The sequence below is a fragment of the Molossus molossus genome, unplaced genomic scaffold (assembly GCF_014108415.1).
Source record: "Molossus molossus isolate mMolMol1 unplaced genomic scaffold, mMolMol1.p scaffold_m16_p_17, whole genome shotgun sequence".
Classification (NCBI taxonomy): domain Eukaryota; kingdom Metazoa; phylum Chordata; class Mammalia; order Chiroptera; family Molossidae; genus Molossus; species Molossus molossus.
The window spans coordinates 21,810,879-21,832,615 of record NW_023425352.1 but is presented as its reverse complement, the minus strand read 5'-3'; the positions used below and the strand labels follow the sequence as shown (position 1 = coordinate 21,832,615).

Genomic DNA, 21,737 nt, shown 5'->3' with positions numbered 1-21,737 from the left:
CGCCCTTAGCGGGAACCGAACCCGGGTCTCTCGGGACCGCAGGCCGACGCTCTAACTGCTGAACCAAACCGGCCAGGGCTCTGCTTTTACTTTTTAAAAAATTTTTTTTCTCTTTATTGATATTAGAGAGAGAGGAAGGAAGAGGGAGAGATAGAAACATTTATGTGAGAGAGACACATCAACTGGTTGCCTCCTGCACGAGCCTGACCAGGGCCAGAGACAAACTGCAACTTAGGTATGTGCCCTTGACTGGAATCGAACCTGCGACACATTGGTTCGTGAGCCAATGCTCTAACCACTGAGCAAAACTGACTAGGGCTACTTTTACCTTTATTAGTATTTATTTATGCTGAATTTACTCCTGGGCCATAAGTTTTTTTTCTTTAGTTTCTTCTGGGATATTTTTTTCTTTTCTGCAACCTCCTCTTCTGGTTTAGGAACAATCTGCTCGTTTTTAGTGAGGATCATCTTGATTTAACAGGGAAAGCTCATGTATGGGTTAATCTGCCTATGAGCTCTGTAAGTTCTGTGCTGCATCTTGGGAGCTTTGTTCACCTGGATGTGCTCAATGACCAGAGAATCTACATCTAAACCCTTAAGTTAGGCATTGCTCTCTGCATTTTTAAACATGTGCAGCAAAAACTCAGCACTCTCTTTGGGTCACCGACCCTGTGTCCAGCCCCACTGCTTCACCTGGGCACATCTACCAACTCTACCTTTGTAACGATGAAATGGCACACATTGCTTCTGTAAAGTGACATCCTTCAGATACTTGATAGCTTTTTGAATATGCATACTTTGATGGCCTGGGCAGTTTCACGAGTATTCTTAAAGTGAACACAAAGATTTGAACCCTTTGATTTGCATGGTTTTGTGGGGTTTTCTGCATCAAGTGAATAGTGAATTATTTTCAGAGGTCACCTCTGACCGCTTTCAGGAAGAAATTCCACTGATTTTTTTAGATAGAGTGGGAGGGAGGGAGGGAGGGAGAGAGAGAGAAACATTGATATGAGAGAGACACACTGACTGGTTGCCTCCCTCATGACCCCAACCAGGGCTGGGGATCAAACTGCAACCAAGGTACATGCCCTTGACCAGAATCAAACCCGCAGCTCTTTGGGTCCATGGGCCGATGCTCTAACCGCTGAGCCAAACCGGCCAGGGCTGTTCCGCTTCTTTATACATTCATTGGTTGTTTCTTGTCTGTGCTCTGACTGGAGATCAAACCCGCAACCTTGGCATATCAGGACAGTGCTCTAACCAACTGAACTACCTGGCTAGGGCTAAATTTGCTTTTTTTATTATAAAGACAGTTGACCGTTTTAACAAGAATGTTAGAAATTAGAGAAGGGTGTGGAAAAAAATCACTCCTAATCCTATCACCTTTTGTTTGCGATCCTGTGTATGTCCTCATGATGATTTCTGTAAGCAATTAATCATGAGTGATGCTTTCCCACGTGTGTGTGTAAGGCTTCTGTCTTGTATGAGTCCCCTCAGTTTGGGACTTAACATCTTTCAAGGCTTTCCTACTACCTGGCTAACACTCTTTTGTTTTAAATCCTCACCTGAGGACATTTTTGCATTTATCTTCAGATAGAGCAGGAGGGAAAGAGGGAGGAAGAGAGAGAGAGAAACATCGATGTGAGAGAGACACATCTACTGGTTGCCATCCACACAACCCCAATCGGGGCCAGGGACAAACTACAACCGAGGTACGTGCTCTTAGCGGGAACCAAACCCGGGTCTCTCTGGTCCGTGGGCCGACACTCTGACCCTCTAACCGCTGAGCCAAACTGGCCAGGGCCTAACACTCTTCTAAATTCTGTTGGTTCATGCCTGCTAGATAGAGTTTCTCGATACTGAAAATAGCACATTTATTTGGAAAGATGGCTCCTGCCCATTGCCATGCTGTATTAACTGCGTCCACTTTCTACTGCTTGACTTCTCATAGAAGTGAAGAGCAGTTTAGGTGATGTACCTATTGTGCTGGCTGCCCACTTCTCAGTTAATACCTTGATTCTTTAACTACAGATTAGCATGCCTGGTGGTGATAGTCCTGAGGCTGTGTGTAGTTACTTTGTTGACTTCCTCTTAGAAAGGTGATCAATGTTTAGATTTGGTGGTCATTGTTACCTGGAAGTGAACACCACGAGACTCCTGTTTCTCCCTTTCTTGGGTGTATGGATGCAGAAGATGTGAGACTGGGCTTACAGAGTACCCCAGGTTCCTGATACCCAAAGTATACAGAAGGTTCACAGTATAAGCACAAATGCCAAGAAATGAATGAGATACTTTTCAGGCATCTGCCTGAAATAAATGGTTATCATTTCAGGCTTGTGAGGCTTTCTGCCATACATAGGAATCAAATAATGCACTAACACTCTATGTATGCAGCAGGATCTGGTCAATGGATCTAGGAAAACGGGTAGTCCGCTGTCCTCTGGCACTGGGTCTACTGGATGTTGGGTGGTATACTTGGTTCTCATTCAGCATTAATCACTGGCCTCTCTTCTTCATTTGAAGGGTCAGCCATTCATTCATTATAGTGATAAGTCATTGTTGGGACAGTTCTGGGCATGAGGTATATAGTAACAAATAGCATACTCCTGTTCTGTACTTCATGTTGTCTATAATCCTTTGGCTGAAGGGTCCTTTAACTGGAAAACATTGTGGGGAGGTGGGCCTGATACAGCTTCAGAGACTTAGGTCATCATGCAGAACCTCCTTGCCTCCTTTACTGCAGTCCATGCCTTCAGGCCTGGTGGAGGGCTCTTTGTGAGCAGAAGTCCTGAGGCTCAGAACCAGAACCGAGGTCAGAACTGTGTTTGGGGCTAGGCCAGTTGCCCATTTGTCAGTGAGAATATGGGTTTACATAGCAGCTTCTCAGAGAGATGTGGTTTAATGGGCTCTAGGCCCTCTACTATCATGTTAGCAAAAGCTAATGGCCTTCAAAGATCTACCTTCCTACTCCCTCCCATTCTCCCATGTTATTCAGGCTTCTTGAATCCTGAGTCATAGAACCAGCTTTGCCACAAGGCCAGTCAAGGAGATTTTTATTTTTATCCTCACCTGAGGACATTTTTTTCCATTTTTTGTTCAGATAGAGTGGGAGGGAGAGAGAGGGAGGGAGGGAGGGAGGGAGGGAGAGAGAGAGAGAGAGAGAGAGAGAAACATTGACGTGAAAGGGACACATCGAGTGGCTGCCACCCGCACGACCAGCCAGGGCCAGGGACAAACTGCAACCAAGGTACGCGCCCTTAGCAGGAACAGAACCCGGGTCTCTCTGGACCACAGGCCGACGCTCTAACCGCTGACCCAAACTGTCCAGGGCAGAGAGATATTTTATTTTTACAGTGCTGACCCTGAGGGTGCTTGGAGCCCTGCCTCTGACCACCAGTTTCCCTTACTCTGATCTTAGGCTTTTCAGGAACTCAGGAGCCATGCCTGTGGGGAGGGGTAAGTACTAGAGAATGGGGCCTGGCCCAGGCTCCCGATCCCAGGGGGTCAAGCTGGCTGGATGTGCTTTCTGCCTTTGGTGGATTTGTCTCTTAAATGCTTCTGAAAAACTTGGTGGTTAGAGGAAAAAACATAGTGGAACCTGACAGATGACACTGTGGCTTGCCCTAACCCCTTCTCTTTCTTGCTCTAGCTTTTTCAGTATATTGGATCAGTGTGGAAATTTCATTCCTGTAGCCAGGGGTTTTGCACAGAGAAAGGGCCCAGAAGGATGGCAGTAGCTGAGCAAGGGAACCTTTGGGGTTGGAGCTTTGCAGGAGCATTGCGATGTGGGTCCCTTAGTTTTGTGCTAGCTCTGTGTCCAGTATCTCATGCATGTCACTCCTCTGCACAGAACCATCCAGTGGCTTTCTGTGCAGTTGGTGCTACCTGAAGTTGTACAATGCTCTGTTCAACCATGTGCAGATTGTAGTTAGTGAAAGTAGCTAGTGCAAAATCCCTGGGGTAGGAAGGAGCCCAAGGAACAGAAAGAAGGCCAGTATATTTGGGGCTTGGTAAGAGAGGAGAGCAGTGGAGCAATGTGAGGCTGGAGAGTTGGAAGGTAATGGAAAGAAAGTGACATTTAACAAGTTATCTGTTGACTGGGAAGGGAAGCAAAGGGATGATGCGATGGAGGGCAGGAGTGAGGCTTTAGGAAACTTTTGCAGTAATACGGGACCTCAGCACTGGTACAAAGGCAAGAGAATAGAGTTGAGTGATGGTCTTATTTCCCTAAAAAAGGAAACAACAGCAAAAGTGGCTCAAAGGAAACACCATTAAGATATTTGAATCTGACTTTGATAATTACTGAGAGGAAGACTCATTGCTTTTTAATACTGTTTTATCTTGCTTGTATTTGAATGTCTCAGCCTGATTATCTTTTTGGATGGCAGTGGGAATATTATTACCATTTAGCATTTGCTCAGCTGTGACATGATGTGCTCATGTACAGAACACACAAAAGTACAGTCCTTGGGGAACTGAGATGCTGAAAAGATTAGTTTCTTCCCATTACCCTTATTCAGATATCTTAATCTTCTGGGGTGGCTGGCTTCCCAGAGTCCTGGAGGATAGTGGGTGGACAAAAGGCCCTTGGGCAGAATGCCTGGCTCTTGTTTATTTAGGAAGCCCCAAGCTGTATGTACACCTGCATGCAGATGGCCCCTCACTTCCCAAATCAGACTGATCTTCCTGCCATTGGCCTAGCCAGTCTCTTTTTATTTTTAAAAAGATCTTTGTATAGATGTTGCTTTACACCAAAGCCAAGAGTGGCAGCTGTCATGACGATGCCAAGAAACCTAGGCACCAGGCTCTTCCTTGGCTCAGAATTCCTAGGGAGCACCAGTCTGGCTTGGAATCCCCCAGGGGACTGACTGACCTTTTGATTCTTTGGTGGTGGTTGGGAGTAGAGAGAAGAAGGTACGGTAAGTCTCCACTAGGGAGAGTGAACCGAGTTTTCACCACCCTGCAGAGAAATGGTCTGCTGCTCTGGGCTTGGTGCTTTTGCTCAATTTAGTGTCCCAGTCTGGGAAGCTCATTGCTCACTGGGAGAGAGTTAAGCCACCCTGAGAGTTGGGAGCCAGGTGAGTTTGTTTGGCTGAATTCTCAGCTGAATCAGTCCTGGGAGCTACTATTTTTACACTTGAGCAATGCTGTGGGAATGTGCTCCTTGGCTCCCAGCAAGGATCTCAGGAAACCTACCCAGCAAGGGATCTCAGGAAACCTACCCAGCAAAAGACCTCAAGAAACCTACTTGCGTGAGACAAAGCAGTCCCCGAATTTGGTTGGGTGGTGTGTAGGGAAAAGAGCATCTACTACTCAAGAGTTAAAAACTCAAAAGTGGCCCTGGGCCCTGGCCAGTTTGGCTCAGCGGTTAGAGCGTCGGCCTGCGGTCCGGAGAGACCCGGGTTCGGTTTCCGCTAAGGGCACGTACGTAGGTTGCAGTTTGTCCCCGGCCCTGGTTGGTCGTGCGGGTGGCAGCCACTCGATGTGTCCCTTTCACATCGATGTTTCTCTCTCTCTCTCCCTTCCTCTCTCTCCCTCCCACTCTATCTGTACAAAAAATGGAAAAATATCCTCGGGTGAGGATTTAAAAAAAAAAAAAGAAAAAAGAAAAAAAAAAAAAAAACAAGTGGCCCTGGCCGGTTTGGCTCAGCGGTTAGAGCATCGGCCTGCGGTCTGGAGAGACCCAGGTTCGGTTCCCGCTAAGGGCACGTATCTCGGTTGCAGTTTGTCCCCGGCCCTGGTTGGGTTGTGCGGGTGGCAGCCACTCGATGTGTCCCTTTCACGTCGATGTTTCTCTCTCTCTCTCCCTCCCATTCTATCTGAACAAAATATCGAAAAATGTCCTCAGGTGAGGGTAAAAAAACAAACAAACTCAAAAGTGTCTGCCCTGCACTGTAGCCTCTCTGGACTCCCAGCTCATTGTCAGGGTGCAGAGTCTTAGCTGTTGGGGTTTTGCTTACTCTTTTTTATTTTCTTTTTTTAAAAGAAATGTTGCTTATTTTTATTTATTTATTTATTTATTTTGTATGTGCCCCCAGCGGGAACCGAACCCAGGACTCTCTGGTCTGCAGGCCGACGCTCCAACCGCTGAGCCAAACTGGCCAGGGCTCTTTCTTCTTTTCTTTCTTGTTTTTAATTTTAAAAAGTTTTTAAAATTACAGTTGACATTCAATATTATGTTAGTTTTTCCCGGCCGGTGTGGCTCAGTGGTTGAGCATTGACCCATGCACCAAGAGATCACCAGTTCGATTCCCAGTCAGGGCACGTTTTGGGCCTGATCCCCATTGGGGGCCATGCAGGAGGCAGCCAGTCAATATTCTCTCTCATCAATGTTTCTATTTCTCTCTCTCCCTTCCTCTCTTTCTCTAACATCAATAAAGAAAAAAAATTTTTTTCAAAAAATATGATGTTAGTTTAAGGTGCCCAGCATAGTGATAAAATATTTATATAACTTATAAAATAATCCTTCTAATAAGTCAAGTGCCCACCTGATACATAGTTATTACAATATTATTATTATTATTTTTTTATTCCTCACCTGAGGATATTTTTCTGCTTATTATCAGGTGGAGTAGGAGGGAGGGAGGGACAGAGAGACAGAGAGAAACATTGACATGATAGAGCCACATCAGCTGGTTGCCTCCTGCACGACCCAACCAGGGCCAGGGATGAACGTAACTGAGGTACGCATCCTTGACTGGAACCGAACCCACGACTCATTGGTCTGCAGGTGATGCTCTAACCACTGAGAAAACCAGCCAGGGCTTATTACAATATTATTGACTGTATTTTCTATGCTGTACTTTATATCCCTGTGACTATTTTTTAAATGCCAATTTATAAATTTGTACTTTTTAATCCCTTTCTTCCCAGCCCCCAAACACCCTTATTGCCTCATTCTTTCTTTCTTTCTTTCTTTTGTTTTAACTTGATTTTGGAGAGAGGAAGAGAGAGCGAGATGTGAGAGAAACATTGATCAGTTGCATGCCAAATGTGCTCTTACTGAGGATCGAATCCGCAATCTAGGTACATGCTCTGACTGGGAATCAAACCCCGCCACCTTTTATTGTTCACCACCTTTCATTGTTGGGACGATGATCCAACCAACTGAGCCACACCAGCCAGGACACATTCTTTTTTTAAAAATTTTATACAAAATTAATATAATATAGCTGGAAGTTTAAAAAAAATAATCTTAGTTATGTCAGAATATTACCATATAAACACATTTCAAAAGAGTTTTACAGTTTTATACCTCGTATATAGTACTTTTTTTTTTTTATCCTCACCCGAGGACATTTTTCCATTTTTTGTTCAGATAGAGTGGGAGGGAGAGGGAGAGAGAGAGAGAGAGAGAGAGAGCGCGCGCGAAACATCAACGTGAAAGGGACACATCGAGTGGTTGCCACCCGCACGACCAATCCAGGGCCGGGGACAAACTGCAGCCGAGGTATGCGCCCTTAGCGGGAACTGAACCCAGGTCTCTCTGGACCGCAGGCCGATGCTCTAACCACTTAGCAACCCGGCCAGGGCTGTAGTACTTTTGTAGTTACCAAACACCATTTCAGAACAGCTAATGAAGTATCAGTAAGGGGAATTGTTCAAAATAAAAACATCATCTTTGCAAATGTTTATTTAGTAATGTTTACTGAATTCTGTTGTGATGGCTGTCACTCAAGGCCTGGTAGCAGTCAGGAAGAATCTCAGGCATGGTTTGAGGATTCTGGGAGGGATCCAAGGTCAGGAACTTGGGCAAAGCTGGAAGATGTGGGTAGCTCTTGCTGAATGGGGCTGATTAAGCTCCAGAGTCCAGAAGTAGAGAAGCTTGAGGCATTTGCTGATGTTTTCAGGGAGAAGTGATGAGCAGGAACTACTTCTAGTGAGCATTAACTAAACAAAGGAAGATGAATACTGCTTCCATGTATGGGTGCTTGCTGGGTGCTAGACACTGTGGCATGCCATAGAAGCCTCCCAGTCACCCTGTGATGTAAGTGTTCTTATCTCAGTTTAACAAATGGGGAAACCAGCGCACATGGGAGTTAACTCGCCCAAGAATCAGCTAGAGAGAGGTGCAGCTGGGGTTTGTGTTAGCTCTGGCCACCTCCACTATCTCTATTCTTGCCAGTGGACTCCTCTAAGTTTAAGCAGTTTTCACCCTAAGTCTACCCTGACACATCCAAAGGGTTCAAGGAGCCCAAGACTAAGAATCTCTGATGTCTACCTTACTTACTTTACAGCTTCTCTGTACTATTGCAATGCTCAGCATTCTGCCTAAGCCCGGACTTTGGCCCATAACTTTAGGCTGCTATTAACTTCTTTACCCCTTCCCCATCATTCTGTATCTTGTAAAACTTTGCCTCTTTTCTCAGATTTAGTCTAGTTAATAAACATTTATTTAGCCTCAGTATGTACATGTCACTGATAGTCAATCAATTGATAGCTATTGAGCACCTATTAAGTGTCCAGCATTGTTCTGTGTTCAGTGTTTGTCATTTTGAGGGACTACGAAGGAAAAAAAGAATGGCAAGAATCCACAGTATGATGTGAGAGAGCCCTCTTTCAAATGTAATGGAGCCCACATGAAGTACTACGTTACAGAGAGAATACAGTACTTTGAGAGAAATGGTGTGATAAGCGAGCATACTTTCACTTATAGATATGGTCGTTAGAAGGGCTTTGAAAAGAGAACTTGGGAAGATGAGGCTGAACTAGAAGGGTCTTCTAGACCGAGGGGCCAGTAGCAGTCATGGCATGGGGTAGGGGACATGTTTGGGGAATGGGGGTTGGCTGGGGGTCACAGCACAGGGTTGATAACGGTGTGGGTATAGTGGGACCTAAGAGTGGAAAGGCAGGTCAATATCAGAAATGTCCCACACCTCTGGCCTGCTTCGTGTTCTGGAGAATGAAGTTAGTCATTTATGATACCACCTCTCTCTCTCTCTCTCTCTCTCTCACACACACACACACTCACACACACACACACACACAAGCAAGCGAGCAGCTAGATCTTAGTGATAACACCTCCTTTCCTAAGTTCTCACAAACCAACTTTTATTTTTTTGTGTTAATCCTCACTGGAGGATATTTTTTACATTGATTTTTGTGGAAGGGGGAAGAAAGAGAGAGAGAAACATTGATGTGAGAGGGACACATCAATTGGTTGCCTTCTACACGCACCCCACCAGGGCCGGGGATTGACCTGCAACTCTGACACGGTCTCAACAAGGAAGTTTGGCATCTTAAACATAGACTGACTGGCCCTGGCCGGTTTGGCTCAGCGGTTAGAGCGTTGGCCTGCGGTCTGGAGAGACCCGGGTTCAGTTCCCACTAAGGGCACGTACCTCACCTCGGTTGCAGTTTGTCCCCAGCCCTGGTTGGGTTGTGAAGGTGGCAACCACTCGATGTGTCCCTTTCATGTCGATGTTTCTCTCTCTCTCTCTTTCTTCCTCTCTCTCCCTCCCACTCTATCTGAACAAAATATCAAAAAATGTCCTCAGGTGAGGATAAAAAAAAAAAAAATAGAATAACTGGAGAAGAGTTTGTTTATAAAGAAACAGCACTATAGCCCTGGCTGGTTTGGCTCAGCGGTCAGAGCGTCGGCCTGCGGTCCAGAGAGACCCGGGTTCGGTTCCCGCTGGGGGCATGTACCTCGGTTGCAGTTTGTCCCCGGCCCTGGTTGGTTGTGCGGGTGGCAGCCACTCGATGTGTCCCTTTCACGTCGATGTTTCTCTCTCTCTCTCTTCCTCTCTCTCCCTCCCACTCTGTCTGTGCAAAAAATGGAAAAATGTCCTCGGGTGAGGATTAAAAAAAAAAAAAAAAAAAAAAAGAAACAGCACTATAATGATAGTGCAGTAACACAAATCTAGTAGTTTGGCTTTGTTGCTACTCTCCCAGTGCTAAAGGGACCAGGGGACAGAGTGAGATTTGGGAACCTAGAAGGAAAGAGTTGTGTAGTGTCATTGTCCAGAGCGACCTACCACAGTGACCTTTCATTGAGTGGCACAGTCAACTCCAGCCCACCTTGGGGAGGGAGCTCTAGCCTCTCTCTCCTCCCTCCCTCTGATTTCCTGTTGGAGCTCCTGCTGGCTGAACCCAATTGGTAGCTATCTGGAGAGACCGTGTGTGGAAAGGAGATAGATTGGGCCCAGGAGAAAATGGGGCTCTGGCTTTTGTCCCTCGTTCTTTACTTAGTCCCCTAGGGTGGAGGCAGAGGCCATGCACTGGGGAATGCTCACATTCTGTTTTCCCTAGTGAAATGGTTTCTAGTGGTGCCCTCCCTTTGCCAGGCAGCTTTTTATTATCTGCATAGTGTAAGGGGCAGAACAGTGGCTAACTGCTGAGCCAAACCGGCCAGGGCCTCTGTTTAATTTTTTAAGGAACCACCACACTGCTATGCAGCTGCACCATTTTACATCTCTATCAGCAATGCACAAGGGTTTTAATTTTCATGACTATTTAAAAAAAGAGTTGTTGCCCTGGTTGGTTTGGCTCAGCGGTTAGAGCATCACCCCATGGACCTGACTTTAGAGGTATCTCAAAGTCAGCAGCACCCTTTGCTGGCCCAGCATTCCTTGCTCCAGATAATAATGAAAGTATCCAGGCCACCCCTAGAGAAAAGGGGCAATGACCATGGACTTCTCTTGTCATACCCTGAGTGTCCATCCTATAGGTACACTCAGCCAATAGATTCTATGAGAAGCCTGGAGGCTAGACCTGCAGATACAGTAATGAGCAAGACATAATCCTGCCCTGTAAAAAGTTTATGGTTTAGACCAGAGATTATAAACAGTAGAAAATTTGAAAAATACAAAGATGTTTGAAAATAAAAGGTTGTACTAAGCCAATATAGTGATTTTATTGCAATTTCCTTGTCTTCTTTTCATATATATTTTTTCTCATATATTTTTACTTTGTAGATGAATACACAAATATTTTGAACTATATATTAAGTTTGTTTCATGCTTTGTCATCACCATTTGTTTTGTAGTAAGATATATATGATGTGAAATTTACCATTTTAACCATATTTAATGTACAATGGGATTATGTACCTTCACATTGTTATGATAACACCGCCATCATCCATTTCCAGAACTTTTCATCTTCCTAAACTGAAGATCTGGACCCATTAAACAAAACTCCCTATACTCCTTCCCCAATCCCTGGCAACTACCAGTCTATTTTCTGTGTCTATGAGTTTGACTACTCTAAGGTACCTCATATGAGTGGAATTATACAGTGTTTGTCCTATGTCTGGCTCATTTCACTTCGCATAATATCTTCAAGGTTCATTCATGTTGTAGCATGTGTCAGTTTCCTTTTTTTTTTTATCCTCATCTGAGGACATTTTTCTATTTTGGTTCAGATAGAGTGGGAGGGAGAGAAAGGAAGAGAGAGAGAGAAAGAGAGAGAGAGAAACATCAACGTGAAAGGGACACATCGAGTGGCTGCCTCCTGCATTACCCCAGCCAGGGCCCGGGACGAATCGCAACCAAGGTACGTGCCCTTGATCAGAATCGAACCCGTGACTCATTGGTCTGAGGGCCGACACTCTAACTGCTGAGCCATATTGGCCATGGCTTTCCTTCCTTTTTAAGACTGAATAATTTTTTCATTGTACAGACATAACATTTTGTTTATCCATTCATTCATCCATGGACATTTGAATGTATTTTCACTTTTGACTATTGTGATAATGCTGAAATGAACATTGGTGTAAAGTATCTGTTTAACATCCAGTTTTCATTTCTTTTGGGTACATACCCAGAAGTGGAATTGCTGAATCCTATGATAAATCTCTGTTTAATTTTTTTTTTTTTTTAATCCTCACCCGAGGACACTTTTTTGTTCAGTTGAGTGGGAGGGAGAGAGAGGGTGAGAGAGAGAGAGAGAGAGAGAGAGAGAGAGAGAGAGAGAGGGAGAGAGAGAGAAACATCGATGTGAAAGGGACACATCGAGTGGCTGCCACCCGCATGACCAACCAGGGCCAGGGACACACTGCAACCGAGGTACATGCCCTTAGCGGGAACCGAACCCGGGTCTCTCGGGACCGCAGGCGGACGCTCTAACTGCTGAGCCAAACCGGCCAGGGCCTCTGTTTAATTTTTTAAGGAACCACCACACTGCTATGCAGCTGCACCATTTTACATCTCTATCAGCAATGCACAAGGGTTTTAATTTTCATGACTATTTAAAAAAAGAGTTGTTGCCCTGGTTGGTTTGGCTCAGCGGTTAGAGCATCACCCCATGAACCAATGAGTTGTGGGTTTGATTCTGGTCAAGGGCACATACCTCGGTTGCAGTTTGTCCCTGGCCCTGTTCCGGTCATGCAGGAGACAACCAGTCAGTGTTGCTCTATCACATCGATGTTTCTCTCTATCGGTCTTTTCTCTCTTCCTCCCTTCCACTCTATCTGATGATAAATAGAAAACTATCCTTGGGTGAAAAAAAAAATAATAATAATAATAAAAGAGTTGTTTATATTTTTGTCCTATAGTTAACAACAGGTGAACAGCAAACAATAGAGGTTGTAGAGTGGGGTGCTGACATAAACTTTCTTTTTCTTCTCACCAGTTACAGCTGGAAAGACCTTTGCTTCTCAATGTTCAGAAATCAGCCCTGCTTTTAGAACTCCCATTTTTAATGACTGTATAATGTCCCACCACACAATGCAGCAGAATTTGTAATATTTCTTCTACATTTTTTTTCCTCTTATAAATACAACTGAATGTATTTATGCAAAAGCCTTTTCAAATACAAGATTATTCTCTTAGGGTAAATTCCCAGAACTGGGAAATCCTACTATAAATAATAGTGGACATTTAAATAGTACCTACTGTGTTCCAGGCACTATGTGTTTTATACATATTAACTCATTAGAGCAGTTTTAGTTCACAGCAAGATTGAGTGGAAAGTGCAGAGTTCCCATGTATCCCCTGCCCCTGCACAGCCTTCCCCCCAGCAACATCAGGCATCAGAGCAGTGCATTTATTATGGTTGATGAACCTGCATCGACACATCATCATCACCCAGGGTCCATGGTTTACCTTAGGGTTCACTCTTGTTATCTCCATTTTGTACAGATGAAGAAACTGAGGCACAGAGAGGATAAGTGATTTGCTTAAGGTCACATAACCAGGAAGTAGCAGAGCCAAGACTTGAGCATAGGTGGCTTGACCTTAGAGACTCTGCTCCTGCACTGCTGGCATTTTGGTGGCTCTTGATGCATATTTGCTGTTTTTTAAATGTGGCAACATTTTGCTTTGTGTGGACCAGATAGTGACATTTCAGTGTCAGGTGACTGTTCCAGTTTATCTGAGACTACTGGCTTTCCTGGGACATGGCACTTTCAATTCTAAAGCCTGAGAAGTCCCAGGCAGACAAGGACAAGTTGGTCATTCTACTTAAGCAATGCCAGAGTCGTGGGGCCCATGATGCAGTCTTTTTAGTATCTAGGTCACGAGCTAGAGCATCCCCAGAAAATCTCTTCTATTCATCTTCTGCCTGAAGTTAGCGGTCATTTTGGCCTCTTGGAGGCCAAGAGACATCTTTTTAGATGCTTTGATTTTGAGACAGACCTTTGGGCAGTTCCCAGGAGTCGGACAGCTATGTCCAGGACTCAAGGCACATTGAGTTTGTCAGCAAGTTTGTCTTAACGCTGGCACATCCATTCATAGGTCACCAAACTGTTGGGATAAAGCCAGCCTTTCCTCTAGGCACCTCAGTGAGCAGGATCAAAAGTTCTTGAGCTAGAAACAATTTTGAGAGGCCATCTCATTCATCCTTCTGCAACAAAACAATTAGAACCCCTTAACTCCTCCCTGCCAAACTGGGGAGAATCTGTAATGTGTGTTTTTAAAAATACTTGTTGGAAGAAATCCCAATGGCCCCCTTTCCTACCAGCCAGTATTTTAGCAGTCTTCTGTTAGAAAAATTCTTTTCTGTAACCCAAATTCCACCTTCTGTCATACATGCCAATTTCTTCTCATGTTTTTCTTTCTTGGAAGATATGAGAGACAGCTGCTCCCTAGGAGGGGCTTCATCTTCTGGTCAGACAAACCACTTTGGCTGGAGAACCTCTTATGTTGGGGAAGTCCAGACCAAACCAGGCCCCTTTAGGGGACTTTAAAGACTGAATGACCCTGTCACTTGGCTATTGCCTGAGCAATCTGCTTTGAAAAAGAGACCTGACAGGCTCCAGGTTGTGTGTTTATCCTGAGGCTGGGCCATTTCAGACTCATATTTCAGAGTTTAGAGGTTGTGTCCAGCCAGCTTGGTGGGTGGTAATCAAACACAGGTGGAGACCATCTGGCTGGGCCTGTCCCTCCCAGCCAGCTCTATGAAGGCTGGCCTGCCCACCACAGAGCTGGCCTAGAAAGCACTCTGGATGGAGGCAGATGGTGTACATGTGCGTGCATGAACACTCATACATGCGTGTGCATGTGTGCACTGCCCTCCTCAGAAAGGTGGTGCTGCTTGGTTGCATATGATTTTTTCCCCCTGCATCCAAGGGTTCTTCCCCCATTGTGCATCCTGAGGAATGTGTTTCTTTTAGTTTGTTTCTCAAGTTTTTGTGGTTAGAAATCATGTATTTTTCTTGGCCCAAGATGAAAGCCCTGGAGTAATAATCTAATACATTTTACAGAGCTGCCTCTAATTGGTGCTGCTTAAAATCTTCCCTTTCACCTAGTGACCCATCTCCTTTTGTAGAATTTTAGCTCCCAGTCAATCTTGCATGACCCCAGGTTTTCACACTCCTATCATACCTGCAGCCCTGGGGAGGCAGCTCTTCTAGCTTCAGTTTGCTTAGCTATTTCCTCAGCCTCCCTTAATGGAATTTCCCCCAAACAGGGCAGTTCAGCAGGGAAAGAAAATAGCTTGCACTGTGTCCTTCTTCTAGTGTGGTCTCCAAAATTCTAGGTGTGTACCCTCAAAATGTATTGAGTTTCCCACATTGTTAGATGCTTAGAGTAAATGTAAACTGTGGTTACCTCCTTTGAATATAATCAGGTATGACCATCGTGACTTAAAGGATGCATTCGTTTTCAGTCCTTTAGAGAACTTAGCTATGAGAGGTGATCTCCCCACCACAGCAAGCACAGGAAGCCTGAATTCACTCAGGCACACAGTAGGGCTAGGACTGGTGTCAGAGCTTCTGAGACTTTGAATATCTTTCTGTCTGGTCTCTGGGCCTGGCCTCTTCAGGTTGGGATTGATGATGACGACAATGATGGTGACGGTGACAAAGAAGAAGAAGAAAAAATGCCTTGTGAAATTCCAGGGTTGGGCATCACTGTCCCTTCAGAATTCTCCCCTCTGACCAACCCAACTGCCTGTTCCAGTAGCTTGGCTGGCAAGGAGTTGTGGGCTGTCATCTTAGTTTATGGTTTGTATGCTGAGGAGCTTACATGTGTATAATCATTGTGGCTCATGTTTGTACAAGATATAATTACTGAAAATTATATCATGAACATATTTTAACTTTTAACCCTTCCCATGCTGGCATTCCTCCTGAGCTCTTAGGAACTCTCTCTGATGCTCCCTTCCCTAACCAGGCCTTGCTTTCTTACCCATTTCATTTCCCTCTCTAGCAGAAGTCCATTTCAGGGACTTCCTTAAAGACTTGGGGCTCCTGAGCATTTCCTCGCAGATAGGGAGGCAGGCATTCCTTGCCTCATTGTCACTGCGATGAGTGTGGCTACAGAGATAGTAACTTTTATCATTCTGGGCCACCTGGTTATGGGAAGGGAGGACAAACCTTGTTTTCTCAAGGTTCCAGTGACTGAAGAGTGCACATGGGGTGCCAGATTTTAGGAATTATATGTGCTGATTGATGAATGCACATGGAGTGCTGGATTTCAGGAAAAATACAGCCCCTCCCAGTATTTGGAATCTACCCTGGGACCTATCTGCAAATGCTGAGTTTGGAGGCCAACCAGCCCAACCCAAGGCTTGCACCCTTGTGGGCCAGGGTGAAGGTGGGAGCAGAGAAGGATCTCATCCTCACAGACCATATAGCAAGACTTATATTCTTAGCCAACTTAGTAGGTGCGTATTAACTACTTGAAGGAATATGGAGCATGAATAGGGAAGATGTTCAGTAATAGACGTCAATCACACAGAAAGGAATGTTTCTGAATTTGGAACTTGTAATTCAGGGTACCAGCAAGGGAATTTGTCATACACACGTACTGTAGCTGGCTGGAAGGTGAGGCTAGAGTTCTGGTTCCTTATACGCTATTGAGGTCCCTTTTCCCCTCAAGGCTCATGCACTGGCAGATCCCTCTAAGGGGTTTGGATGCTAAGGCCACCAGGAATAAGGGAGAACTTTAATTAGACTTTCAAAACAGTGTTTTTCTTTGTGTTTTTATCCTTACCCAAGGACATTTTTTTGCATTTATCTTCAGATAGAGTGGAGGGAGAGAGGGGAGAAGAGAGAGAGAGAAACATCAATGTGAGAGAGAAACATCGACTGGTCGATACCCACACGATTCCAACTGGGGCCGGGGACAAAATGCAACTGAGATATGTGCCCTTAGCGGGAACTGAACCCAGGACTCTCTGGTTCTCAGGCCAACGCTCTAACCACTGAGCAAAACTGGCCAGGGCCAGTGTTTTTCTTTTCCCTAAATAGTTGAACTAAAAACATTTGCTTTTTATCCCTTTCAGATTTACAGGAACAGATGGACCTAGTGGATTTGGCTTTGAGTTGACATTTCGTCTGAAGAGAGAAACAGGGGAGTCTGCTCCCCCAACATGGCCTGCAGAGTTAATGCAGGGCTTGGCCAGATACGTGTTCCAGTCAGGTAAGAGCCCCAAGAGCGGACTGATGTGGTGGTTTTATTGTCATGAGTTTGGTTGGCTTTGGAAACTCGCAGGTATGTTTTAATGTCTGCAGAGGGACCTTTCCTAGGAGTGCTATACCCCATCTGTATCATGAGAATGATTTGTTTTGCCTGGTGTTTTCCAATGGAAAGCTACCTGGGCCATGGGAGACAAGGATATTCCGCTGTGACCTCTGGCAGCAAGAGAGAGTCCATGCTGCTGTTCTGATATCCTGAGCCCTTGTTTCAGTCTTCCAGCCATGTTTCTGAGTCCCAGTGAGCCAAAGGCCAACTTGGCATGGAACTGACTAGCTCTTCTCTGTCTGCCCCATTTTCCATAATTAGCATGGCCCTTGCTCCCTGCTGCTAGTGGCCTAAACCACCTTTGGAAAAATAGACTTTTCTTGATGTGGAATTTGATCTGCTATCGGAAAGAGGGCTCTAAAGACTAGACAACCTCTTGCTTGTATAGACAGGTATCTCCTTGCCCACTGTTTAAGACAATGCATTTACATGTTTGTTTCTACTTAATGTACTTGCTCAGGTGGATAGAGATCAGAGAAATGTAAGACAGGTAGGTGTGAATCAACTGTCAGGAGGAGTCAATCAGATGAATTTCTGAAATGGTTCTGATATTATAATTATGAAATAATAATGTAGGTGAGTGAAAAAATAGGATTTGATTTGCAAGGGTTCACTTTACCCACACCGTAAACATCACTAATGACCATTTTGCAATACTAATGTGATCATTGATTCAGGCAGATTATCAATAGATGCTATAACCATTGGATAAAAATATGGTTGGGTCACAAGATATTCAGAAGGACTCAAAGGATCCCTCCACAGATTACTTATTTATTACAAAGAGAAAAAGAATTCTTTTACAATGAAAAGATTTGGGTGCATATCACTTTAATCAAATGATCAAATGTTGCAACACCAATAATGGAACATATTATTATTAGGTACCTCTTTGTGTGTTGCAGTATGAAATATAAAGTATCAACTATGTAGCACTTTTCCAAAAATGTTTCACCTGAATTGACAACTCCAGATTGTGGGACATTTTATAAGACAGCCCTAGACTCTTCAAAAAAATGTCAGTGCTATGAAAGATATAAAAAGGGAAGGGTAAGAGGGTGTCCTAAATTAAAGGAATCATGACAGTTTGAGTGTACTTATGATCCTTGATTGGATCCTAAATTGAAAAAATAAGATCATTTTTAGGGCAATTGGAAAAATGTAAATATAGATCGTACATTAGAAATTCCTTAGGTATAATACATATAGTATTATGGTTAATGACCTTGTTCTTAAGAGATAAAAGCTGAAGTAGTTATGAATGCAATGACATGATATCTGCAACTCAAAAAAAATTTCATAGGCTCCTCTAAGTCCTTTTTTCTTTTTAATTTTTAAAAAGTTTTAACTGCCCTGGCCGGTTTGGCTCAGCAGTTAGAGCGTCGGCCCGTGGACCAGAGAGTCCCGGGTTCGGTTCCCACTAAGGGCATGTACCTCAGTTGCAGTTTGTCCCCAGCCCCGGTTGGGGTCATGTGGGTGGCAACCACTCAATGTGTCTCTCGCACATCGATGTCTCTCTCTCTCTCTTTCTCCCTCTCTCCCTCCCACTCTACCTGAAGATGATGCAAAATTTGTCCTCGGGTGAGATTAAAAAAAAAAAATTAACTAACAGGCTTTATTCACTTTCTTTTTCTTATATAAAATTATGTGGTGCCACAGCTAGAGTCTGGGTCCTCTGCACAGAAACTCTGGTATGGGTCTTTACAAGGTGGTCAATGAATTCCTGATAGGGAGACTCGGTGAACACAATCTCTTTCCAAAGATCAGGGGTGAGATAACTGTAGGTATTAGAGATGTATAAAAAGTGACCTTGGCAAAATTGCCCAGGGTGGCAGTGCAGCCCCTGGCGGAGGTGTAGCAGTCATTGATACCAGCCATCATCAACAACTTCTTGGGTATAGGGGCTGAGACTATCCCCCTGGGGGCAGGGATGAGGCACACCAGTACAGAGCCACAGTGGCCAGGCACTTTGCAAGGGATAGTATGGGGCTTGCCAATCTTGTTCCCATAGTAGCCTCGCTGCAGAGGGACAATAGAGAGCTTGGCTAGGATGATGACCCCACAGATAGCAGTGGCTGCTTCCTTTGAGCACTTAACACCCAGACCAACATGTCCATTGTAGTCCCCAGTGGCAACAAATGCCTTGAACTGGGTCCTCTGGCCAGCTCGTGTCTGCTTTTGCACAAGCATAATCTTCAAAACCTCATCCTTGAGGGATACCCCCAAGAAAAGTCAAAGATTTCAGATTCCTTGATGGGCAAGGAAGAAAGATAGATCTTCTCCAGGGACTTGATCTTCATGTCCTTGACCAGGTGGCCCAGCTTTGTGACAGAAATCCACTCCTTGTCCTCTGCCTTGCCCCTCCATGAGCTGCGTGGCTGCGGCCCCTACCCCAAAGCTGGCCACTACCTCAGTCCCAGATGCCACTGCCAAATCATCCGCGGAAGCCTCCACAGCCTCCCATTCCAGAGCCCCCGGGGCTTCCAGGGCCTCCCGGGCCTCCCACAGCACTGGTGTCATCCGCCATTTGGTGTCTTCTTTCTAAGTCCTTTTTTAATGATTATTTTTTTTACTTTATTCATTTATTTTGTTAATCCTCACCTGAGGATATTTTTTCATTGATATTTTTAAAGAGAGTGAAAGGGAAGGAGGGAAGGGGAGAGAGAGAGTAACATCAATGTGAGAAAGACAAATCAATCAGTTGCCTCCTGCATGACCCTGAACGGGGCCAGGGATGGAACCTGCAACCCAGGTAAATGCCTTTGATTGAAATTGAACCTGTGATCCTTTGGTCTGCAGGCCAGTGCTCTAACCACTGAGCAACCAACCAGGGCTGAGTCTTTTTTATTTTTTATTTTATTTTTTGATCTATTGATTTTAAGGAGAGAGAGAAATATCGATTTGTTGTTCCACTTATTGATGCATTTGTTAGTTGAGTAAAAGAATATATTTTTTTATTGATTTGCTTTTTGTTTTTTTAGAGAGAGGGGAAGGGAGAGAGGGATAGAAACATCAACATGAGAGAGAAACATCGAACGGCTGCCTCCTGCATACCCCCTACTGGGAATCAAGCCTGCAACCTGGGCATGTACCCTGACCGGGAGTGGAACTAGGAATGGAACTAGGACCTCTCAGTCAATGGGATGATGCTCAATCCACTGAGCCACACCAGTCGAGCTCGTTGGTTGATTCTTCTATGTGTCCTGACCAGGGATTGAACTTGCAACTTCGGCGTATGGGAATGACACTCTAACCAACTGAACTACTTGGCCAGGGCTGCAGCCTAATTTTCTAACGATTCAGCAAAATCAAGTGTCTGTGTGTTGACAGAGAGAAGAGAAAGCAAATGTGGTAAAATGTTAACCACTAGTGAATCTAGGTGAAGAGCATTTTGTACTGTTCTAATCTTCTAGATTTTTAAAATGAAAAATTGTGGCTGTTTTGTGAGTGACTGTTGACTGATTTGTGTTCTATCTTCCCTTCTTCACCAATGGCCCTTTCATGGTGGCTCTACTGTGACAGCTATGATTCATGCCTACAGATCACATCAAGCATTTCACAGAAGCAGCAGGATGACCACACTCCTAAAAGTATAATACTTGATTTTCTGTGTTCCAGATTTTCTGTAATATGGTTGTATTATTTAAATAATAGCTAAACAAATCTACCTAAATTCTTTTTGGAACATGGCAGGGAATAATAATAAATTATCTCAATAGTAAAGGAAATGATAAAGAAAAGTATGTAATAACTGATATGAGATAGGAGACTATGGCTGTGGGCCTTAAATGGTGAGGACAGGAGCTAACATTTAGTAGTGTTCTACATGCCAGGCATGATTGTAAGTGTTTAGTACGCAGTAAAGCCATGGGAGTTAGACACTGTATTATAGCAGCTTTACAGTTGCAAGAAGCAAGGTAATACAGAGGGGAGAAGTAGCATGTTCAAGATCACACATCTAGTAGGTGCAAAGGCAAAATTTGAGCCCAGGTCGTGTAGCTCTTAATGCCACTTTTTTTTTCTTTTTCTTTTTCTTTTTAATCCTCACCCCAGGACATTTTTCCATTTTTTGTTCAGGTAGAGTGGGAGGGAGAGAGGAAGACAGAGAGAGAGAAACATCGATGTGAAAGGGACACATTGAGTGGCTGCCACCCGCATGACCCAACCAGGGCTGGGGAGAAACTGCAACGGAGGTACACACCCTTAGCGGGAACCGAACCTGGGTTTCTCTGGACCGCAGGCCGACGCTCTAACCACTGAGCCAAACCGGCCAGGGCTCGATGTGTCCCTTTCACATCCATATTTCTCCCTCTCTTTCTCTCTCTCCCTCCCACTCTATCTGAACAAAAAAAAAAAAAAAAAAAGAAGAAGAAGGAAAAATGTCCTCAGGTGAGGATTAAAAAAAAAAGTACAGCTTGATGAGTTTTCACAAACCGAACGCACTCATACAACCGGCAACCAAATTAGGCAACAGGCTCATTCTTCAGAAACCTCCCTTGTGCTACCTCCTTTTAATCATCATTCCTTCTCTTTTTCCCCCCTATTTTACTGCCTAGTACAGGTCCTCAACACCTCGTGTCTGAACTTGTTGGCAATAGGCTAAGTAGCATCCATTTCCACACCTCTCCCTGTACTGTTTGCCATCCTGCATGTGACTGCCAGATCAAGGGAGCTGCATAGTATGGTGGTTAAGAGCATGGCCCCTGGATCCAGACTGCTTGCATTTTTATCTCAGCTCTGCCAGTTGCTGCCTCCTGACCTTGGACAATGCAATCCATTTACTCATCTATAAAGCAGGGATAATAATAGTAGCTACACATGAAGTTATTG

The 21,737-nt window shown here is 44.6% G+C and overlaps 1 protein-coding gene and 1 pseudogene across 2 annotated transcripts in view; one reads left to right on the top strand and one right to left on the bottom strand.

Annotated features, from left to right (window-relative positions):
* Positions 1-21,737, top strand: part of SUFU (SUFU negative regulator of hedgehog signaling) — a 111,453-nt gene that overhangs the window by 24,261 nt on the left and 65,455 nt on the right. For both annotated transcript variants that reach the window (XM_036265259.1, XM_036265260.1), the window contains exon 3: positions 16,669-16,805. In XM_036265259.1, coding sequence (XP_036121152.1) covers positions 16,669-16,805 — 137 coding nt within the window. The remainder of the gene's footprint in view (positions 1-16,668; positions 16,806-21,737) is intronic.
* Positions 18,541-19,434, bottom strand: LOC118632628 (annotated as a pseudogene).